General features: G+C 46.2%; 1 protein-coding gene across 1 annotated transcript in view; it reads right to left on the bottom strand.

Annotated features, from left to right (window-relative positions):
- Nucleotides 1-17,701, bottom strand: part of dntt (deoxynucleotidyltransferase, terminal) — a 488,317-nt gene that overhangs the window by 393,812 nt on the left and 76,804 nt on the right. The window contains exon 11 of the mRNA XM_072477618.1: nucleotides 4,329-4,439. Coding sequence (XP_072333719.1) covers nucleotides 4,329-4,439 — 111 coding nt within the window. The remainder of the gene's footprint in view (nucleotides 1-4,328; nucleotides 4,440-17,701) is intronic.

Raw genomic sequence — 17,701 nt, 5'->3', positions numbered from 1 at the left:
CCATGCTCCGCAGCTGAAGGTCTAGGTGGTAACAGTGACACAGTTTAGTGACCGCCCCCTAACGAAGCATAACCACCACTGCTCCTGGCTGTGATGAAGGTAGGAGAAATGCTCTCCGAATACCCGAGGCAGATTTTATTGTGGGCCATCCTCCTCTCATCTCTGTACATAGCTTTCCCTTTCTGCTGCGTCTTGTTCACGTCCATGTCATTCTGCAGCTTGAGTGGGCCTATGACTACAACTCCATTAGATACTGCAAACGCGTATTCGAGCTCCACTGACCTCCTCGGAGAAATCTCTGAGCACTCCCACTTTTCAGAACCCATGTCTCCACTCACTCTGCAGCAGAAAAAGTCACCAGTCTGGATCTTTTTAGTGCAGGAAGTTCCCGATGCAGTTGAACTGATGTTCAACTGAGTGTTTTTAAGAAAGGTCCAAAATGACAACTTGTGCACTGAGTCAGCATTACATGGCAACTGACATCATGATCTGCCGCATCTGCATGCTTCCCTCACCCATTCTAGCACCCACATAAGGATGGTGCACCATGGGGGCTGTGCCAGGAGCCAATTGGCTGCCATTTTGGGGGCTCTGAATCCCTTAGCACCACGGAGCCATATTTTGTAGCTTTGTTTCCCGTTTGTTTACCAATGGGAGTGAGTGGAAAGTTCCTGCGATCTGTGTGAGCATTTCTGCATGTTGCTGCAACATAGTGACTTAATCATTCATTTCGTGATAATCACATCTCCGCAAACAGTTATACCAGAATATGGTGCAACAAATTGTCACCCACATTAGCAATAAGGACACCATTAATTGGAACAAGTTTCATCTCCAGATAAAGCTGCTTTTAAAATTAATTTTGATGGTATCTTACTGTTCAAATAATGAACTTTATTCAGGAGGCGACATTGGGATTTTACACTGCTACATGAATGTTAATGTTAATTCCACATTTGGGTTGGTGTGCAAATAGAGAAATGGACAAAATTAGCACTGTATATAAACAGCCCTTTCAACTATCATAACATTAATGAGTAGATTTTGTGTGGCTATGTCACAGTGAGTCAATTCTGTAGCAGCAGGAATGCTATACCATACAACACAGAACGTATTTGAATGGATTACTAAAGGGTCATCTCCCTGGAACATGAATTCTTTATCTCATTCACATATGCTGCCTAACCTACTGAGTATTTCCAGCATCTTCTGATCGTAGAATCATAGAATTTACAGTGCAAAAGGAGGCCATTCGGCCCATCAGGTCTGCACCGGCCCTTGGAAAGAGCACCCTATGCCTCCACCCTAACCCCGTAACATTTTGGAAACCAAGGGGCAATTTAGCATGGCCAATCCACCTAACCTGCACATTTTTGGACTGTGGGAAGAAACCGGAGCACCCGGAGGAAACCCATGTAGACACGGGGAGAAAGTGCAAACTCCATACAGACAGTCACCCGAGGCCGGAATTGAACCTGGGACCCTTGTGAGTCAGCAGTGCTAACCACTGTGCTACCATGCTGCCCACGGTGATGTTATGATATAGTTCAGGGTTTCCTAAACTTGTCATTCCACGAAATCCTAAGTGACTTCTCAAGTGCATCAGGGAACCCCAGGTATTAGCATAATGTAAACACACCTTTTTTCCACAAAATAGAGGCAAACAGAGAAATCAAACGTCAACAAGTATTTTCTGGCTACATCAATGCATGTTTTAGAAATTAGGAAGAGGCACATAGTCACAAATACATTCACGAGCTACATGGCCTCTCACGTTAACCCCTGGGCAAGCCACCTTCCCATGACCTCTTAACACTAACCACTGGGAGTAGTGTAGCCATCTGAGATGGTCACTTACAAGAAACATGGATGTTCGCAAAGCCTAAAGGGAAATATGGACAATGTAAGATTCAGGCAGGCACAGAGCCTGCATGTATATTCGTGAGCAGAGAATCCAGACAGCATCGAAACCCCCCAACCGATTAGCATTTTAATGACCCAGCTCCGTAAGACAAAGGACTGATACTCAGATAACCAACACAATTCCAGACATATCACGCCACTCTCTTTACTTAGGAAGCGTAAACAGCAAGGTCAATGACCGCTTAGGACATGCCCAGCCATCAAAGCACCCGCCCCTTTATTGGCTTAGATCGAAGGCAGTGATCGAGAACTGCCCAATTAATGGGGTCCAAACCTAAGGACCGCCCAAAAGAGTGCAAAACCCCCAAGGATAAAGAGAGACACTGCCATGTGTTCGATCTCTTTTGGAGCTGGCACTCCGGCAACGTCTATCTCCAACTGCAGTACCATGACCAGAAGCAAGTTCAAGTTCAACGCTCGCTACCAGACGGATTATCCTAGCTGAACCGCAGTTACTTCTCCAGACCCAGCAGATCCAGATTCCAACAAAGGTCACTGTTCCTCTGACCTAAGCCGGGTGCCTGAAGTTAAGTACAGGTTGTCATAGTTGTTGGGTGTAGTTTAGCTCGTGGTATTTATGTTCCATGTTTAAGTTAATCTTGTGTGTGAATGAAGTATCATTGATCTTGAACTAACTAATTGGTTGTTTGGCTCTTTTATCGATATCTGGTTGTGGCGGTATCATTTGATACCTGGCGACTTTGAAAGCATATAATATCACTCTCTAGATAAAAGAAGGGCAACCTTATTGACTGCCATATTTATAGCAAGTAAATATAACAACAGTAGGATCCATTTGAGCAGTAGGGAATCTAAAATGTTGTCTTATTTAGAAAATTTAGTGCTGACCTTCAGTCATTTTTAATGGGAGGAGTGTCCGCAGCCGCCACTCCGAGTGCCCGCCGGGTGGAAACATGAGTGAACCACGCCAGCGGGAACTCAGCCAGTTGTCGGCGGAGAATCGCCATGGGGATCTCTTTAAATGGCCTCCGATCGGCGCCATGTCGACCGCGCACGATTGGCGCCGATTCTCCGGTCTCTGGAGAATATCACCTCTCACACTCATGTATGTCTCCCTCTCGCACACACACATCTCCCCCTCACATAGACTCACCTTTCTCACACACATTCACCCACCCACCCCTCCAAGGCCTACCCTGGACTTCGCTCAGCTCCAAGGCCCATAGAGATGATCCTCCACTCCAAGGTTCATGCTGGATGGCTCCGCCACACTAAGGTTCATTCCTTTATCCCCTCTCCATTCAGCCTTGGCAAAGACTGTGGTGAGATGAGATGCCTTTAATTCTGTCTAAAAGCTGACTGACTCGTCTCTCCTCTTATTTGGTTTTCCTCTTTAATTGCCCCACACTTCAAACTCCACACACAAATGTGTCACCTACCACAAGCGTCTACTCTAATCAGTTTAAGTTGCACTTGAATTTTTAAGTAATTATTCAATATAGCCGAGATCAGAAAATTCACACTTGACCATTCAGGTGGGATTAGCCCAAGTTTTAAACCATTCCAAATGAATTTGGATGTGAAAATGAAATTCAGCACTTATTTCTTTTTATTAATTTTCTTTCTCACTTTCTCCATGACTGTCACACATTTATTACATTATGATTTCCAGATCATTCCATCTTGCTCTCTTTTAGTCTTACCTGTGTGATCTCTCCTCATTCGATCTGTCACGCGCAATGCCAAGAGGAAACCCTCCTGAGCCACCCGTGTCTGGAAGCAACTAGTTTGTCCACAAGCCATTAAGTCTCCAACAATCTACCTCATCACCAGGCTGTTCATTGCAGACGACTGAAAAATTTATCAAGTTTGGAAAAACCACCCAAAATATGTAGAAATGCAGTGTCAGAAGAAATAAAGCAACAACTAAACTTTGAATGGTGTTTGTGGGGGAGCTACTTCATGCAGTTCAACATGGTGTTCAGCAGTACACATTTAAAAGAGGGAAATGGCTGGACACTGGAGCTCCAATATAGAGTGAAGTCCATGTTGCACACTGATGACATGATCTGCCTGTTCTGCATGCTGCAGGTAGTCGTTGGGTGGCTGCATGCAAACCCTTTTACAAATATGGTATCCACTGCACTTCTCATTGTAGTGCGCACAATCACCATGGGTGCCATTTTGGTAGTTTATGAGGCCTTGCCGTCCCCAGAAAGTGATTGCTGCAGAGCTCGATTTCTCCTGCAGGTTGAACAAGGAATGGGGCCTTTTGGAGACCTTTGGGATTACGAAGCTCCTTGTGGATATAATTCCTTTATCCATGATATACCTTCGACCTTATTGAGTATCAGTTCACTAAAAATATACCAAAGTCCCAAAATTCTTCCACAGGCTGGTTATACATATGAAAGACAAAAATAAACCAAAATAAAAAGCTTTACCGTGAATATCTTGTTTCTGTTATTGACAGTTGATCTTCTCTGACATGCATACTGAGAAATAGTAACCACTGGTGAAGCTAACGGCAGATTTGATTGAAGAATCTTTCGCTCCTAAGGAAAGAAATGGAGTATAATCATTGCTGGTTCTTGTTGAGCCTGCTTGAGTTATCTGGTCTGTCAAAGGAACACATGACATTGTCAGTAATTACAGATTAAAGATTGCTTAACTCAACAAACAATGGCTGAGATGTCTATTTATTGTTTTCTGCTTAGTACACAAGTTAAAGAAGATTATTTGTAATAAAGAAATTTCATGTCGGGTGGATTCTAACAATCTTGTCATAGCATTGTTATGGGTTATGATTTCCTCCTATCTTCACCAATTCTAGATAAAAGGCAACTGAAGACTGGAATTTTAACTTGCATAATTTGTAAAAAAAAAAAGACTCCATTAAGAGTTGAAGGAATATTATTGGACTCGGTGTAGTAAATGTCACATTGCATCGTTCACAGAAAGTCAGCTTTGATAAGAACAAAGGCATTATTAGGACAAAATAGTATTTGGGGGACACTGATTTAACACCACTGGGGATGGCATTGAAATTTGGGAGCACTGGAAGGCAATTCGGAGTAAAAGGTTTACTGGTTTGAGATCTCAGGGTCTGGCAGTAGTTTTAAGTGGATCCCACGATTCCTGGAGCGCTGTGCTGGAAGCTCTTAGGAGCACCTAATGGTAGTTGGGTAGAACCTCGAGCATTCGTTTCAGGGTCCGTGCATTCTGTCTAGGTTTTTGTGGCTGCTGAGAGAATTCTCAAAATTGGTAAAAGTCCAGGGAAAGGAACAAAAGAAACTGGTGCGAAGATTGGGTGAAGGTTGGGGATGGAGTCTGGCGATAATGGTTGGATCTTACAGATTGACGAGGTTGTGCTCTGCAGCAGAGGAACAAGCAGCAGAGATCCATGAACAGGGTACTGAGTTACTGAGATCTACCTCCTCACCCGCCTACAATAAGCCGATGTCCAATTTGGAGAAATATAGGAGGTCAATTCGCTACTATTTCTGTCAAAAGGTTGGCCTTATGTGTGTTGGACTTTCGGGATGATCGAAACCTACAAAAACAGGAAGGTTCATTGCCATTTCAAGTGTTTCCTTTAATCCTAAAGCACTTTAGGATGCCCTGAGGACACAAGATGCACTACATAAGCACAAGTTGATCTTCGTAACAAGTTTTCCCAAATTGTGGAGGAACCACACAGCCACATTGAATCATCAGACTAAAACCGACTGATTTGTGCTGATGGGGAAGAAAAATTACTGAGCCTAGAACGACGCTGCAACTTTAAAATTCCTCCCTGAAAGGTAGGGGGCGCTAACCACGGTAGCATTCATCACTCAACCCTAATTGCCTTTGAGAAAGATTGACACAGCAAGCATGGTATTACTTTCCTTTACACTAGCTGTTTCAAAGCAATAATAATTCTGAGCTCTTGATCAGTTCTCATTAGTAACATTCAACTTAAATCTGTCGTGGAAAGTGTTTTATGAGAAATGAATGTCATTAATAGACCCTGGTCATATAATGGCATAGTTAAATAGACAATGGAGGAACACGCCTGGCTATTAGTCTCTCTTTATTTTTGCAATCCAAACTGGTAAAAAAAGAAAAAAGGACCTTCACACTGAATCAACAATATCAAAGTGGTTTCCCATGGTATCACGGTAACGTCTGAGCTGTTGAAATGCCATGGTGCTTAATGAATTAAATACCAAACAACATCTCAGATGGGTTTTACATATCCAATTAATACTTGACAACGTATAAACAGATAGCTGGTTGGCCTGCCAAACAAAGTACTTGGCGTGCAGCCTGTAGATAGGATATGACTTTGACATCATCTTCCAGACAAGAGAACTTCCGTTTCATACAGTTCAAAGTTATAAACAGAATTAGAGTTTTAGAGTTGTCAGAGTAGAAAGCCATAGAACCAGAAGTGGGGATTCTGATGCTCGGTTGTCCTTGTTCAGGGTAATAAAGGCATGCCGCATGCCCATTTTGAGTTACCTGGTAACAATGGTTTCTGTGTGTAGCCTACCCTGTGCTTTTCATTGGTAGTACACATCAGCAGGGGGCACAATACTGTTACGTCCAAGTTATACATAACCTGCACCTCAGAAAGGCTAATTGCAGCTGCTGGAGGTGTTGAGATGATAGGGAATAGTGTTGTGCAAGATACAATAATGGCTGACAATGAGAGAAAGCGAGTGATGCACAATCAATTACTCTCGAGACAAGGTGAGTCATAACTAATAGGCTTTAATCAGCTAGAACTGTACCCAGCAACTTCTACACAGAAAATGAAGGCTGCTGGGACAGCATTGGTTCTTATACCCCGCCTCTCAGGGCGGGGCTATGTACATTAGCCAATGGTTGACTCCTAGGTCTAGCCAATGGTCATCCACCTCTCAGGAACTGCAATACCTGGTATTACCACAGCGAGCACGAAGGTTTTCCAACTGCCCTGGACGCCTTGATGGAGGAGGTGGAAGTGAGATGTCCTACATCCACAGAGGGGGCAGGGTTCCCTCCAGAAGGCAGTGGGAATAGATCAATGCTCCAGTGTTTGTCACAAGGACCTGAATGCAGTGCCAAAAAAAGCTTAATGGCATCACAGAAGTGATTAAGGTCAGTGAATAGGTCTTCAAGTGCCAGATCCTACCAAATGCACTGCCAACCTCAGAACTGCTCAATTCATCCCTCAGCCCACCACACATGTACCAAACTCACTTTCAATCAGGACTCTGACATATTATGGCCAGGGTTTAGAGAACACCAAAGTATATCATGGAGTTCATCTGACCCATAACTTTTAATAGATTTTGGTTATGGGGAGCACAAGGGCCCACTTTATAGGTGAGACGCAACAGAGAACTAAAAGTATTTTTAAACAAAAACAATGTTTATTCTATGAACCCAGTTAACATTTTATAAACACACAGTAAACAGTTTATCAACTACTAACCCTGATAATCCCCGCAGATACAGTACTCTACAGATAACCCTTAATAACTTTCCTGACAACATCCATAAGTCAAAAAACCCTTTTTAACAAAGACAGTAGGTTTGCATTCCTTATAGAAACAGGTATTACTCTGAAATCAGCAAGTGATCTGGAGACATTCTTTAGATTGCAGAGCGAGAGAGATCAATACACACATCTGCTTGGTTTGAATGCAGCTCTCCAAATGAAAGCGAAACTAAACACAGAGCCAAAAATAGCTACCAGCTCAAAGCAAAAGTAAAAAGCAGAGCAGAGCTCAGTTCCACCCATACAATGACATCACTGCAGCCACTTAACAAGACAAACATTTCTTAAAGTGACATTCACATGACAGACGTAACAGTCATGTGCTTCACCTCAACCCCCATGTACTTAGCCCTGTTTCAAGACTCACACCTACATCTCACAGATTGCACACATTGCCAGCTATTCCACCATGAGAGCCCCACAATACCCAAACATAATCCACCGCATTGACTCTTACACTCCCCTCTCTCTTGCAGGAGAGGATGGCAAATGTCCAGAGGCAGCAGAAGCTAATTGGAGGGAGAGAGGTGCACATGAATGTTCTAACCCCCAAGGAGGAGACAGTGCTGACCATTATGGAAAGTGCCATTGCTGAGGCTTTGGCCACCAATCTGGCTGAATCTATTGAATGTGACAGTATTCTCATATCTAATAATAACCTCATAATAAAGCAGTTGGCAGGAAGAATAAGGGAGTTGAATATTAGTTAAATGGAGAAACCCTGCAGAAAGCTGCAGCACAGAGGGATTTGGTGGCCCACATGCATAACTCACAAAAGACTAGTATGCAAGTTCAGCAGGTAATAGGGTAGGCAAGTGGAATATTGACCATTATTTCAAAGGGAATGAATTTTAAAATATGGAAGAAGAACAGAGGAAGGTGGAAAAAGTCAGCATGCCTGCCAGCATCTATCAGGAGAGAAAAAAGAAACTGGATTGGATTGGATCTGTTTATTGTTACGTGTACCGAGGTACAGTGAAAAGTATTTTTCTGCGAGCAGCTCAACAGATCATTAAGTACAAGGGAAAATGGAATTTTAAAAAAATACATAATAGGGCAACACAAGGTATACAATGTAAATACATAAGCACAGGCATCGGATGAAGCATACAGGGTGTAGTGTTAACAAGGTCAGTCCATAAGAGAGTCATTTAGGAGTCTGGTAACAGCGGGGAAGAAGCTGTTTTTGAGTCTGTTCGTGCGTGTTCTCAGACTTCTGAATCTCCTGCCCGGTGGAAGAAGTTGGAAGAGTGAGTAAGCCGGGTGGGAGGGGTCCTTGATTATGCTGCCCGCTTTCCCCAGGCAGCGGGAGGTATAGATGGAATCAATGGATGGGAGGCAGGTTTGTGTGATGGACTGGGCGGTGTTCATGACTGTCTGAAGTTTCTTGCGGCCCTGGGCCGAGCAGTTGCCATACCAGGCTGTGATGCAGCCAGATAGGATGCTTTCTATGGTGAAACTGCAACAAAACGTAGCAACTTTAAGAACAAATGACAGATGGCCTGGTGGGGGAGGGGTGTTTTGCATTGAGGCAGTACATGTGTGGGGTATTGCTTTACAAAGAAAAGAGAAGAGTGGAGGGTTTAAGATGGAGGAGGAAAGTCAAAATCTAATGTTGCCAAACTCAATGTTGGGTCCCGCGGGTTGCAACATGTCCAACCAGAAGATGAGCTGCTGCTCCTCCAGCTTGCATTGGGCTTCACTGGAGCATTGCAGAAGGCCAAGGATGGACATGTGGACAATGGAGTAAGGTGCTGAGTTAAAATGGCACGCAACAGGAAGCTGAGTGAAGGTGTTCCACAAAGTGGTCGCCCAGTCTGCATTTCGTCTCTCCTATGTAGAGGAGATCACATTGGGAGCAAAGGATACAATAAACCAGTTGAAGGAAGTGCGCTCTGCGGAACACCTTCGCTCAGTTCTTAAGCATGCCCCCCCACCTTCCTGTTACTGCACAAGGTGAGACATTGGGCACAAATATACTACAGCCAGGAGAAGTGACAGTAATAGTGCAGCTCACAAGAGGGCAAGATTGTGCACAGATTCTGCTGCAGAGGACTCATGCGAGGACCTTGATGGATCAGGCCACAGAGGTAAGCTGATGTGTACAGATAATAAACTACTTGGCTCATTGTGGAGCCTGCTAGAAAGCCTTTTCAATGTCAAGGAACATGCAGGCACAGGAGTTTAAGAATAAATAACAGAGGGCCTGGTGTGAGAGGGGGAGAGGGTGTTTTGCATTGAGGCAATACATGGGCACAGGGCTTTGTGCAGAGCTTGGAGTCCATCCTTTACAACACACTGGTGAACCTCACCATAATATAGCATCTAATGGCTGATATCTCAACCTTCAATGCAGCACAAGTAGCTGCCAGCCAATGTCTGAGAATGGCAGTGGAACCTCAGACTGCTATTGGTCTGGATGTGGATTCCAAGGAATTCCAGCAGATTGCTAAGATTGCTGAAGTGCCACCCGAAGGCATGGAAGTGGCTTCCTGGAGCATGAACCTCTTAGAATGACAGTATTCAGCATCCCAACCCCATCACTCCTCCAATTAGTGTACTTGCTGTTGCTCGTCAGCCAGACTACCTCTACCCAAGCCACGATGGTGCAGTCTGAAGCCCAATATTCTGCTGCTGCAGATCATCTCCAAGTCTATTTGCAACCTCTTCCATTGACAGTCAGCAGCTTTCCACCAGGAATACTGCTGCCACTGTAAAGTGGCACATGGAGAGGCAATGGCACAAATAAGACCGACATGAAGAAAATGTACAGGGTGATTAGCTTAACTTAATATCCAAAATAGCATAAAATAATTTATAAATACGCTCGGAATGGGTTTCTTTTTCTATTGCAGCTGTGGGATTGATGAAAGATAGGTAAATGAGGAATTGGGTTGAGGTTATCAATGTGGAACATGAATTAGTTCTTCATGTACAGCTCAGGCAGACAGGAAATGTCTAGGTTACAACTTCCTCTCCTCCCCTTATACTTATCCTCCTCCTTTTCGGCTTTGTGCTTCTGCTCCTCAGCCTTTTGCCTGACAGGTGTTGGCAATGGCTGCTCCCCCATGATGGCGAGGCTGTGCAACCTACTACATATCTTTACAAAGCAATCCACCCAGCCAGGTATTCCAGGGGACTCCGGTGCAGCCCAGGGAACAAATGACAGTCATATGCTGGATCACAATCTGTGTAGCAACATGGTTCCGATTGTATATATGCTATTCATGTTTGCATAGGTTGCTAATCAAGTCATAAGCCTTGTCAGTGGATAACTTTTGTCACCCGGTAGCCATCCTTTAGTTTGTCTTGCTGGCTGACATAATAAACTGCCACAGAGTGAATGTTTTGTCATTGCCAGCAAGATATTGGGCATTGGCCTGAATGATATGCTGCCTATGGTAACACATCAGTTACACGTTGAGGGAGTGGAATCCCTTTCAGTTCAGGTACGTGGCAGAGTTGACATGAGGAACAGTCAAAGTGGCCAATGATGACTTGCACCATGGGGAAGGTTGCACTCCTTAGAAACTCTTGTACTCATTCTGCCTGCTTCTCAGAAGATATCTCTCTTTGAACATCTACAATTCGGTAAGGAGGTCTTTGCTGAAGTCTGCTTTGCGCTGCTGTTATAACTTTAACCTCCCTTATCCAACTGTGGACTTCAAACCTTCACAGGATAATGAAGTCCTTTACCTGTTTTAAGGTTAAAGTTATAGCAGCAGCGCAAAGCAGATTTCAGCAAAGACTTACTTACCGAATTGTAGATGTTCCAAATTTTGATCGCACTGTGGCTCAGTTATTGGAATTGCTTCCTAAACACTCTCCGCGGATATGATCCCATGATGAGCCTTTTCCTCCCTCCTCCCTCTTCTAGCAACTTGACCCACTCTGTGTAGCCTTCTCCCACTCATGCTTGATTCCACGCTGAAGGCCTAAAACTGTGACCTTTCACGACAAAAAAAACTGGTGTGAAAGGGCCACATATTCATAGCCCTGCAGGGGGCTAGCAGTGACCTGTCGGGAAGTTCGCAGCTTTTGCTGCAGCTACGGACACCCGCACCTCCGGGTCAGAGGCTGCGCATGCAGACGGCGGCGGCCTCACCGTACTCCATGGCGGACTCAGACTGCGGAGCTGGACCTCCCATATAGTGCGCCGGACCTCCTGCCCAAAATTAGCCCGGTGCCGTATAAGAATGCCCTACTCTCCGATCGGCCCGCCCCCGACCATGTCGGCCGCAGACCGAGTCCACAGGCGCCACGCTAGTAGCCCGACCGACACCGGTCCACACCATATGGAATTCGGCCGGGTGGGGACAGAGAATTGGGGGGGGGGGGGGGCTCCAGGAATGGCCGCAGGTAGAGGATATGCGGCGCACATTTTGGGGCCGGCAGAATCAGGGAACCGGCACTGGTCCCGATTCCATGCACGGAAATGGATTTTCCGCCCTAGCGCCGGCCGCGATTTCAGCGTCGAGTTGCGGAGAATCCAGCTCCTGGTTTCTGCAGAATAAAACAAAACGCACTCAACACCTCAAACAACATTTCTGCAGACTTTTGAAGCTTGACAACACCAAAAATACTTAGACTTGTAAATACTGCCATCAGAAATAAATCAGAACTAACTTTTGAGTGGTCAATATTCCCTTTAAATAATATTGGTTGTAGGTCCTTCATGCTACTTAACATTGTCTTCAGTTGTGCAAGTTTCGGAGAGGGCAGAAACTGTAACATGGAGCTACAAAATGACAGTGCTGGAGCCTTAAGAGGATCAATTTGCCCCATAAATGGGTGCTGATGAACCCAATTTTGCCACCTACAATCTAGCGTTCGAAAAGGAGGTTAGTGCAGATGTATTGAATGTACTGATCGTGATACCAAAATTCCTGAGATTCTGGAACATTCCCAGGTGGATTGAAGGGTAACAAATGTAATAGCGTTGTTGAAGAAAGGAGGGCAAGAGAGAACAGCGAAACTACAGATCAATTAGTTACATGAACTGGGTTAAAAGATTACTGGAGTCCTAACCTAGGCAACATTTCACTTACAGGCAATTTTCCACGTAGAAATGAGACACCAAAATCCCGTCTCTGTGAGGATAATGGGATCCATTATGTGGGTGTATCAAATCTGAGTAGAAAGATAAATATAGAATGTGTAATCAGAAACAGAATAGATCCTCAGTTCCATTGCAACATTCTAAATGTTCTCAAGTTATTCACAGACTGTCAGAGTTCTTCCTCAGGTGCCAATCAAATCTGAAATAGTAAGTAATAAGTCCGACTCCTCCTGCACCAACAAGAAGAAAATGGGTTACTGCTGAGCAGTAAGATAATCAGACACAACTTTAACGTAAATTTGGAATTTAAACATTTTTTATTCATTTACATTTTAACCAGCTGGTGGGGCGGGATTCTCCGACCCCCCCCGGCCGGGTCGGAGAATCGCCGGGGGTTGGCGTGAATCCCGCCCCAGCCAGTTGCTGAATTCTCCGGCACCGGATATTCGGCGGGGGTGGGAATCGCGCCGCGCCAGTTGGCAGGCCCCCCCGGCGATTTTCCAGCCCGGGTGGGCCGAAGTCCCGCTGCTGGAATGCCTGGCCCGCCGGCATGGATTAAACCACCTCTCTTACCGGTGGGACAAGGCGGCGCGGGCGGGCTCCGGGGTCCTGGAGGGGGTGCGGGGCAATCTGGCCCCAGGGGGTGCCCCCACGGTGGCCTGGCCCGCGATCGGGGCCCACCAATCCGCGGGCGGGCCTGTGCCGTGGGGGCACTCTTTTCCTTCCGCCTTCGCCATGGTCTCCACTATGGCGGAGGCGGAAGAGACTCCCTCCACTGCGCATGCGCGGGGATGCCGTGAGCGGCCGCTGACGCTCCCGCGCATGTGCCGCCCAGCAAAGTTATTTCCGCGCCAGCTGGCGGAGCACCAAAGGCCTTTCCCGCCAGCTTGCGGGGCGGAAATCAGTCCGGCGCGGGCCTAGCCCCTCAAGGTGAGGGCTCAGCCCCTCAAGATGCGGAGAATTCCCCACCTTTAGGGCGGCGCGATGCTGGACTGATTCTCGCGTCGGTCGGCGGACATCGCGCCGATTGCCGAGAATCCCGCCCCACATTCAGAACAATGTGGCTTGCAGATGTCAGGACTCACGCAAATAATGTTTGGGACTGCCTCCGTAGTTCTGGAGTTCCGGATGGAGGCCGCTCGCAACCTTAGACCTGGTAACATCACAACAGTAGGTTGAGGGGGTGGGTGGGTGGGAAAGGGGGTGAGCGTCTGCTGGTGGATCTTCCCGATTAGGTGCCCTGGCAATGGTCCATCGCCCAGCCTCAGAATGTTCCTGAAGATCCACCATCGTTTTCAGGAGGTCCATGTTCTGGTTACAAAATGCTCCCGGAGATGTATCTTCATTTTCAGGAGGTCCATCTTCTTTCTTCAATAGTAGGTCAGTGATATTGGACGCCTTTTCAATTTGACACTCAAACACTATGGTGGACTACATATCCTTCCCTTCCACTGAATACGGCGTAAAATACCCGGGTGCAAAATTAGTGAGGTCAAGGCCGGAAGATTTGGTGTGTTTTCCCACCGATATCCAAAGTAGGAAAGGCTCCTAATTCCCGCCCCCACCACAGCAATTAGTCTGAAAATGGGAGCATCCCACCCCTCGTCTAACTCCTGGGTAATGCCTGAACTGACCGCCCAATCACTCACACTGACCACCCCACATTCCAACCTGACTACCTTTCCTGACCTGACCTGATTGCCTCCAGACCCATCTTGCACCTCATCCACCTGCCACCCTACCCACCTGCCACACCACCCACCTGCCACCTCACCTCACTGACCTCACCTACCTACCCACCCTGCTTTCCTGCCCATTCACTCACTTATCCACTCACCCATTCACTGACAGTCAAACTTGACCTTAAAACTTATCCATATGGAGCTGGTGCCTTACAACGTTGACGTGTCCGGTCTTCCCCCTTGACTCTACAGCACTATGACAAAGCTCTCCAAAAAAAGAAGTGCTCCATATTTCTGAGAAAACAGATCCAGCATGAAATGCGGAGCAGTGTCAAGGTGGGTGTAGTTTCAAGCGGAGTGGCAATCTGCTGATGATTGCCGCTCCTTGGAAAACCTGGGCCTATAATGTTTTCATGGGTTTTAGTTTGCTTTAGTTAGGCATACTTTTTAAACTCTGGTGCATCCTTCACTACTTTCATTATATTTAAAGTATGATACGGCTGCCTCCTGATGCACGACACCAGATGGTTTATGCTGTGAGGTAGATTAGATTTGATGCCAGTTGTCTGGAATATTTTTGTAGCATGATGAAAGGCTGCCACTTTGCAAGCGGATGTCAGTTTACTAATTTTTCAATGTGCTGATTTCAGAAAAAGTTACCGGCAACTCTCCAAAAACTTGCTAATCATATGTCAGATTGCACGTTTGATTTTCCACGTGGCAGAAGGTTCCAGAAAATGGCAGCAGCAAAATGCCACCTTCACCTCCAATTTTGTAATAAGATCAATTTAAAACAATAGCATAATATGTTGCAGGATTGACAATCAGTATCTCTGGGCTTTTTTAAAAAAATCATGGGATGTGGGCATCGCTGGCTGGGCCAGCATTTATAGCCCATTACTAATTGCCCTTGAACTGAGTGGCTTGCTAGCCCAGTTCAGAGGGCAGTTAAAAGTCAACCACATTGCTGTGGATCGAGAGTCACATGTAAGCCAGGCCAGGTAAGGATGACAGATTCCTTCCACACAGGACATTAATGAACCAGATGGGATTTTATGTCAATCAACATGTTTTCATCATCAGACTTTTAATTCCAGATTATATTTATTGAATGAAGATTTCAACACCTACTGTGGTGGGATTCGAACCCAGGTCTTCAGAGAATTACCCTGGGTCTCTAGATTACTAGTCCAGTGGCAATACTACTATGTAACTGCTTATTACTGATCCTGAGGGGTTTTGACTGGGTGGATATGGAAAGGATGTTTTCTCTTGTGGAAGAATCTGGAACAAGAGGGTGACTGTTTAAAAATAAGGGGTCACCCATTTAAAATGGAGATGAAGTGAAAAGCTTTCTCTCAGAGGGTCGTGAGTCTTTGGAACCCTCTTCCTGAGAAGGTGGTGGAAGCAGAGTCTGAATATTTTTTTTTTATAAAATATTTTATTGAAAATTTTTGGTCAACCAACACAGTACATTGTGCATCCTTTACACAATATTATAACAACACAAATAACAATGACCTATTTTATCAACAGAAAATGAATAAATAATAAATAACAAAAATGAAAACTAACCCTAATTGGCAACTGCCTTATCACAAGTAACACTCTCCAAAAATATAATTTAACAGTCCAATATATAATTATCTGTAGCAACGACCTATACATATTATACAGTATATATTAACAACCCTGAGAGTCCTTCTGGTTCCTCCCCCCCTCCCCCCTCCCCCCCCCCCCGCCGATCCTGGGCTGCACCTGCTGCCTTTTTTTTCCATTCCATCTATCTTTCTGCAAGGTATTCGACGAACGGTTGCCACCGCCTGGTGAACCCTTGAGCCGACCCCCTTAGAACGAACTTAATCCGCTCTAGCTTTATAAACCCTGCCATGTCATTTATCCAGGTCTCCACCCCCGGGGGCTTGGCTTCTTTCCACATTAGCAATATCCTGCGCCGGGCTACTAGGGACGCAAAGGCCAAAACATCGGCCTCTCTCGCCTCCTGCACTCCCGGCTCTTGCGCAACCCCAAATATAGCCAACACCCAGCTTGGTTCGACCCGGACCCCCACTACTTTTGAAAGCACCTTTGTCACCCCCATCCAAAACCCCTGTAGTGCCGGACATGACCAAAACATATGGGTATGATTCGCTGGGTTTCTCGAGCACCTCGCACACCTATCCTCCACCCCAAAAAATTTGCTGAGCCGTGCTCCAGTCATATGCGCCCTGTGTAATACCTTAAACTGAATCAGGCTTAGCCTGGCACACGAGGACGACTAGTTTACCCTGCTTAGGGCATCTGCCCACAGCCCCTCCTCGATCTCCTCCCCCAGCTCTTCTTCCCATTTCCCTTTTTGTTCATCTACCATAGTCTCCCCTTCGTCCCTCATTTCCCTATATATATCTGACACCTTACCATCCCCCACCCATGTCTTTGAGATCACTCTGTCCTGCACCTCTTGTATCGGGAGCTGCGGGAATTCCCTCACCTGTTGCCTCGCAAAAGCCCCCAGTTGCATATACCTGAATGCATTCCCTTGGGGCAACCCATATTTCTCGGTCAGCGCTCCCAGACTCGCGAACTTCCCATCCACAAACAGATCTTTCAGTTGCGTTATTCCTGCTCTTTGCCACATTCCATATCCCCCATCCATTCCCCCCGGGGCAAACCTATGGTTGTTTCTTATCGGGGACCCCCCCAAGGCTCCAGTCTTTCCCCTATGCCGTCTCCACTGTCCCCAAATTTTCAGTGTAGCCACCACCACCGGGCTTGTGGTGTAGTTCCTCGGTGAGAACGGCAATGGGGCTGTCACCATAGCCTGTAGGCTAGTCCCCCTACAGGACGCCCTCTCTAATCTCTTCCACGCCGCTCCCTCCTCCTCTCCCATCCACTTACTCACCATTGAAATATTAGCGGCCCAATAATACTCACTTAGGCTCGGTAGTGCCAGCACCCCCCTATCCCTGCTACGCTGTAAGAATCCCTTCCTCACTCTCGGGGTCTTCCCGGCCCACACAAAACCCATGATGCTCTTTTCAATCCTTTTAAAAAAAGCCTTCGTGATCACCACCGGGAGGCACTGAAACACAGAGGAATCTCGGGAGGACCACCATCTTAACTGCCTGCACCCTCCCTGCCAGTGACAGGGATACCATATCCCATCTCTTGAAATCCTCCTCCATTTGTTCCACCAACCGCGTTAAATTTAATCTATGCAATGTGCCCCAATTCTTGGCTATCTGGATCCCCAGGTAACGAAAGTCCCTTGTTACCTTCCTCAACGGTAGGTCCTCTATTTCTCTACTCTGCTCCCCTGGATGCACCACAAACAACTCACTTTTCCCCATGTTCAATTTATACCCTGAAAAATCCCCAAACTCCCCAAGTATCCGCATTATTTCTGGCATCCCCTCCGCCGGGTCTGCCACATATAGTAACAAATCGTCCGCATACAAAGATACCCGGTGTTCTTCTCCTCCTCTAAGTACTCCCCTCCACTTCTTGGAACCCCTCAACGCTATCGCCAGGGGCTCAATCGCGAGT

This window comes from Scyliorhinus torazame, chromosome 16 (genome assembly GCF_047496885.1).
Source record: "Scyliorhinus torazame isolate Kashiwa2021f chromosome 16, sScyTor2.1, whole genome shotgun sequence".
Classification (NCBI taxonomy): Eukaryota; Metazoa; Chordata; class Chondrichthyes; order Carcharhiniformes; family Scyliorhinidae; genus Scyliorhinus; species Scyliorhinus torazame.
This window is presented reverse-complemented; position numbering and strand designations above follow the sequence as displayed.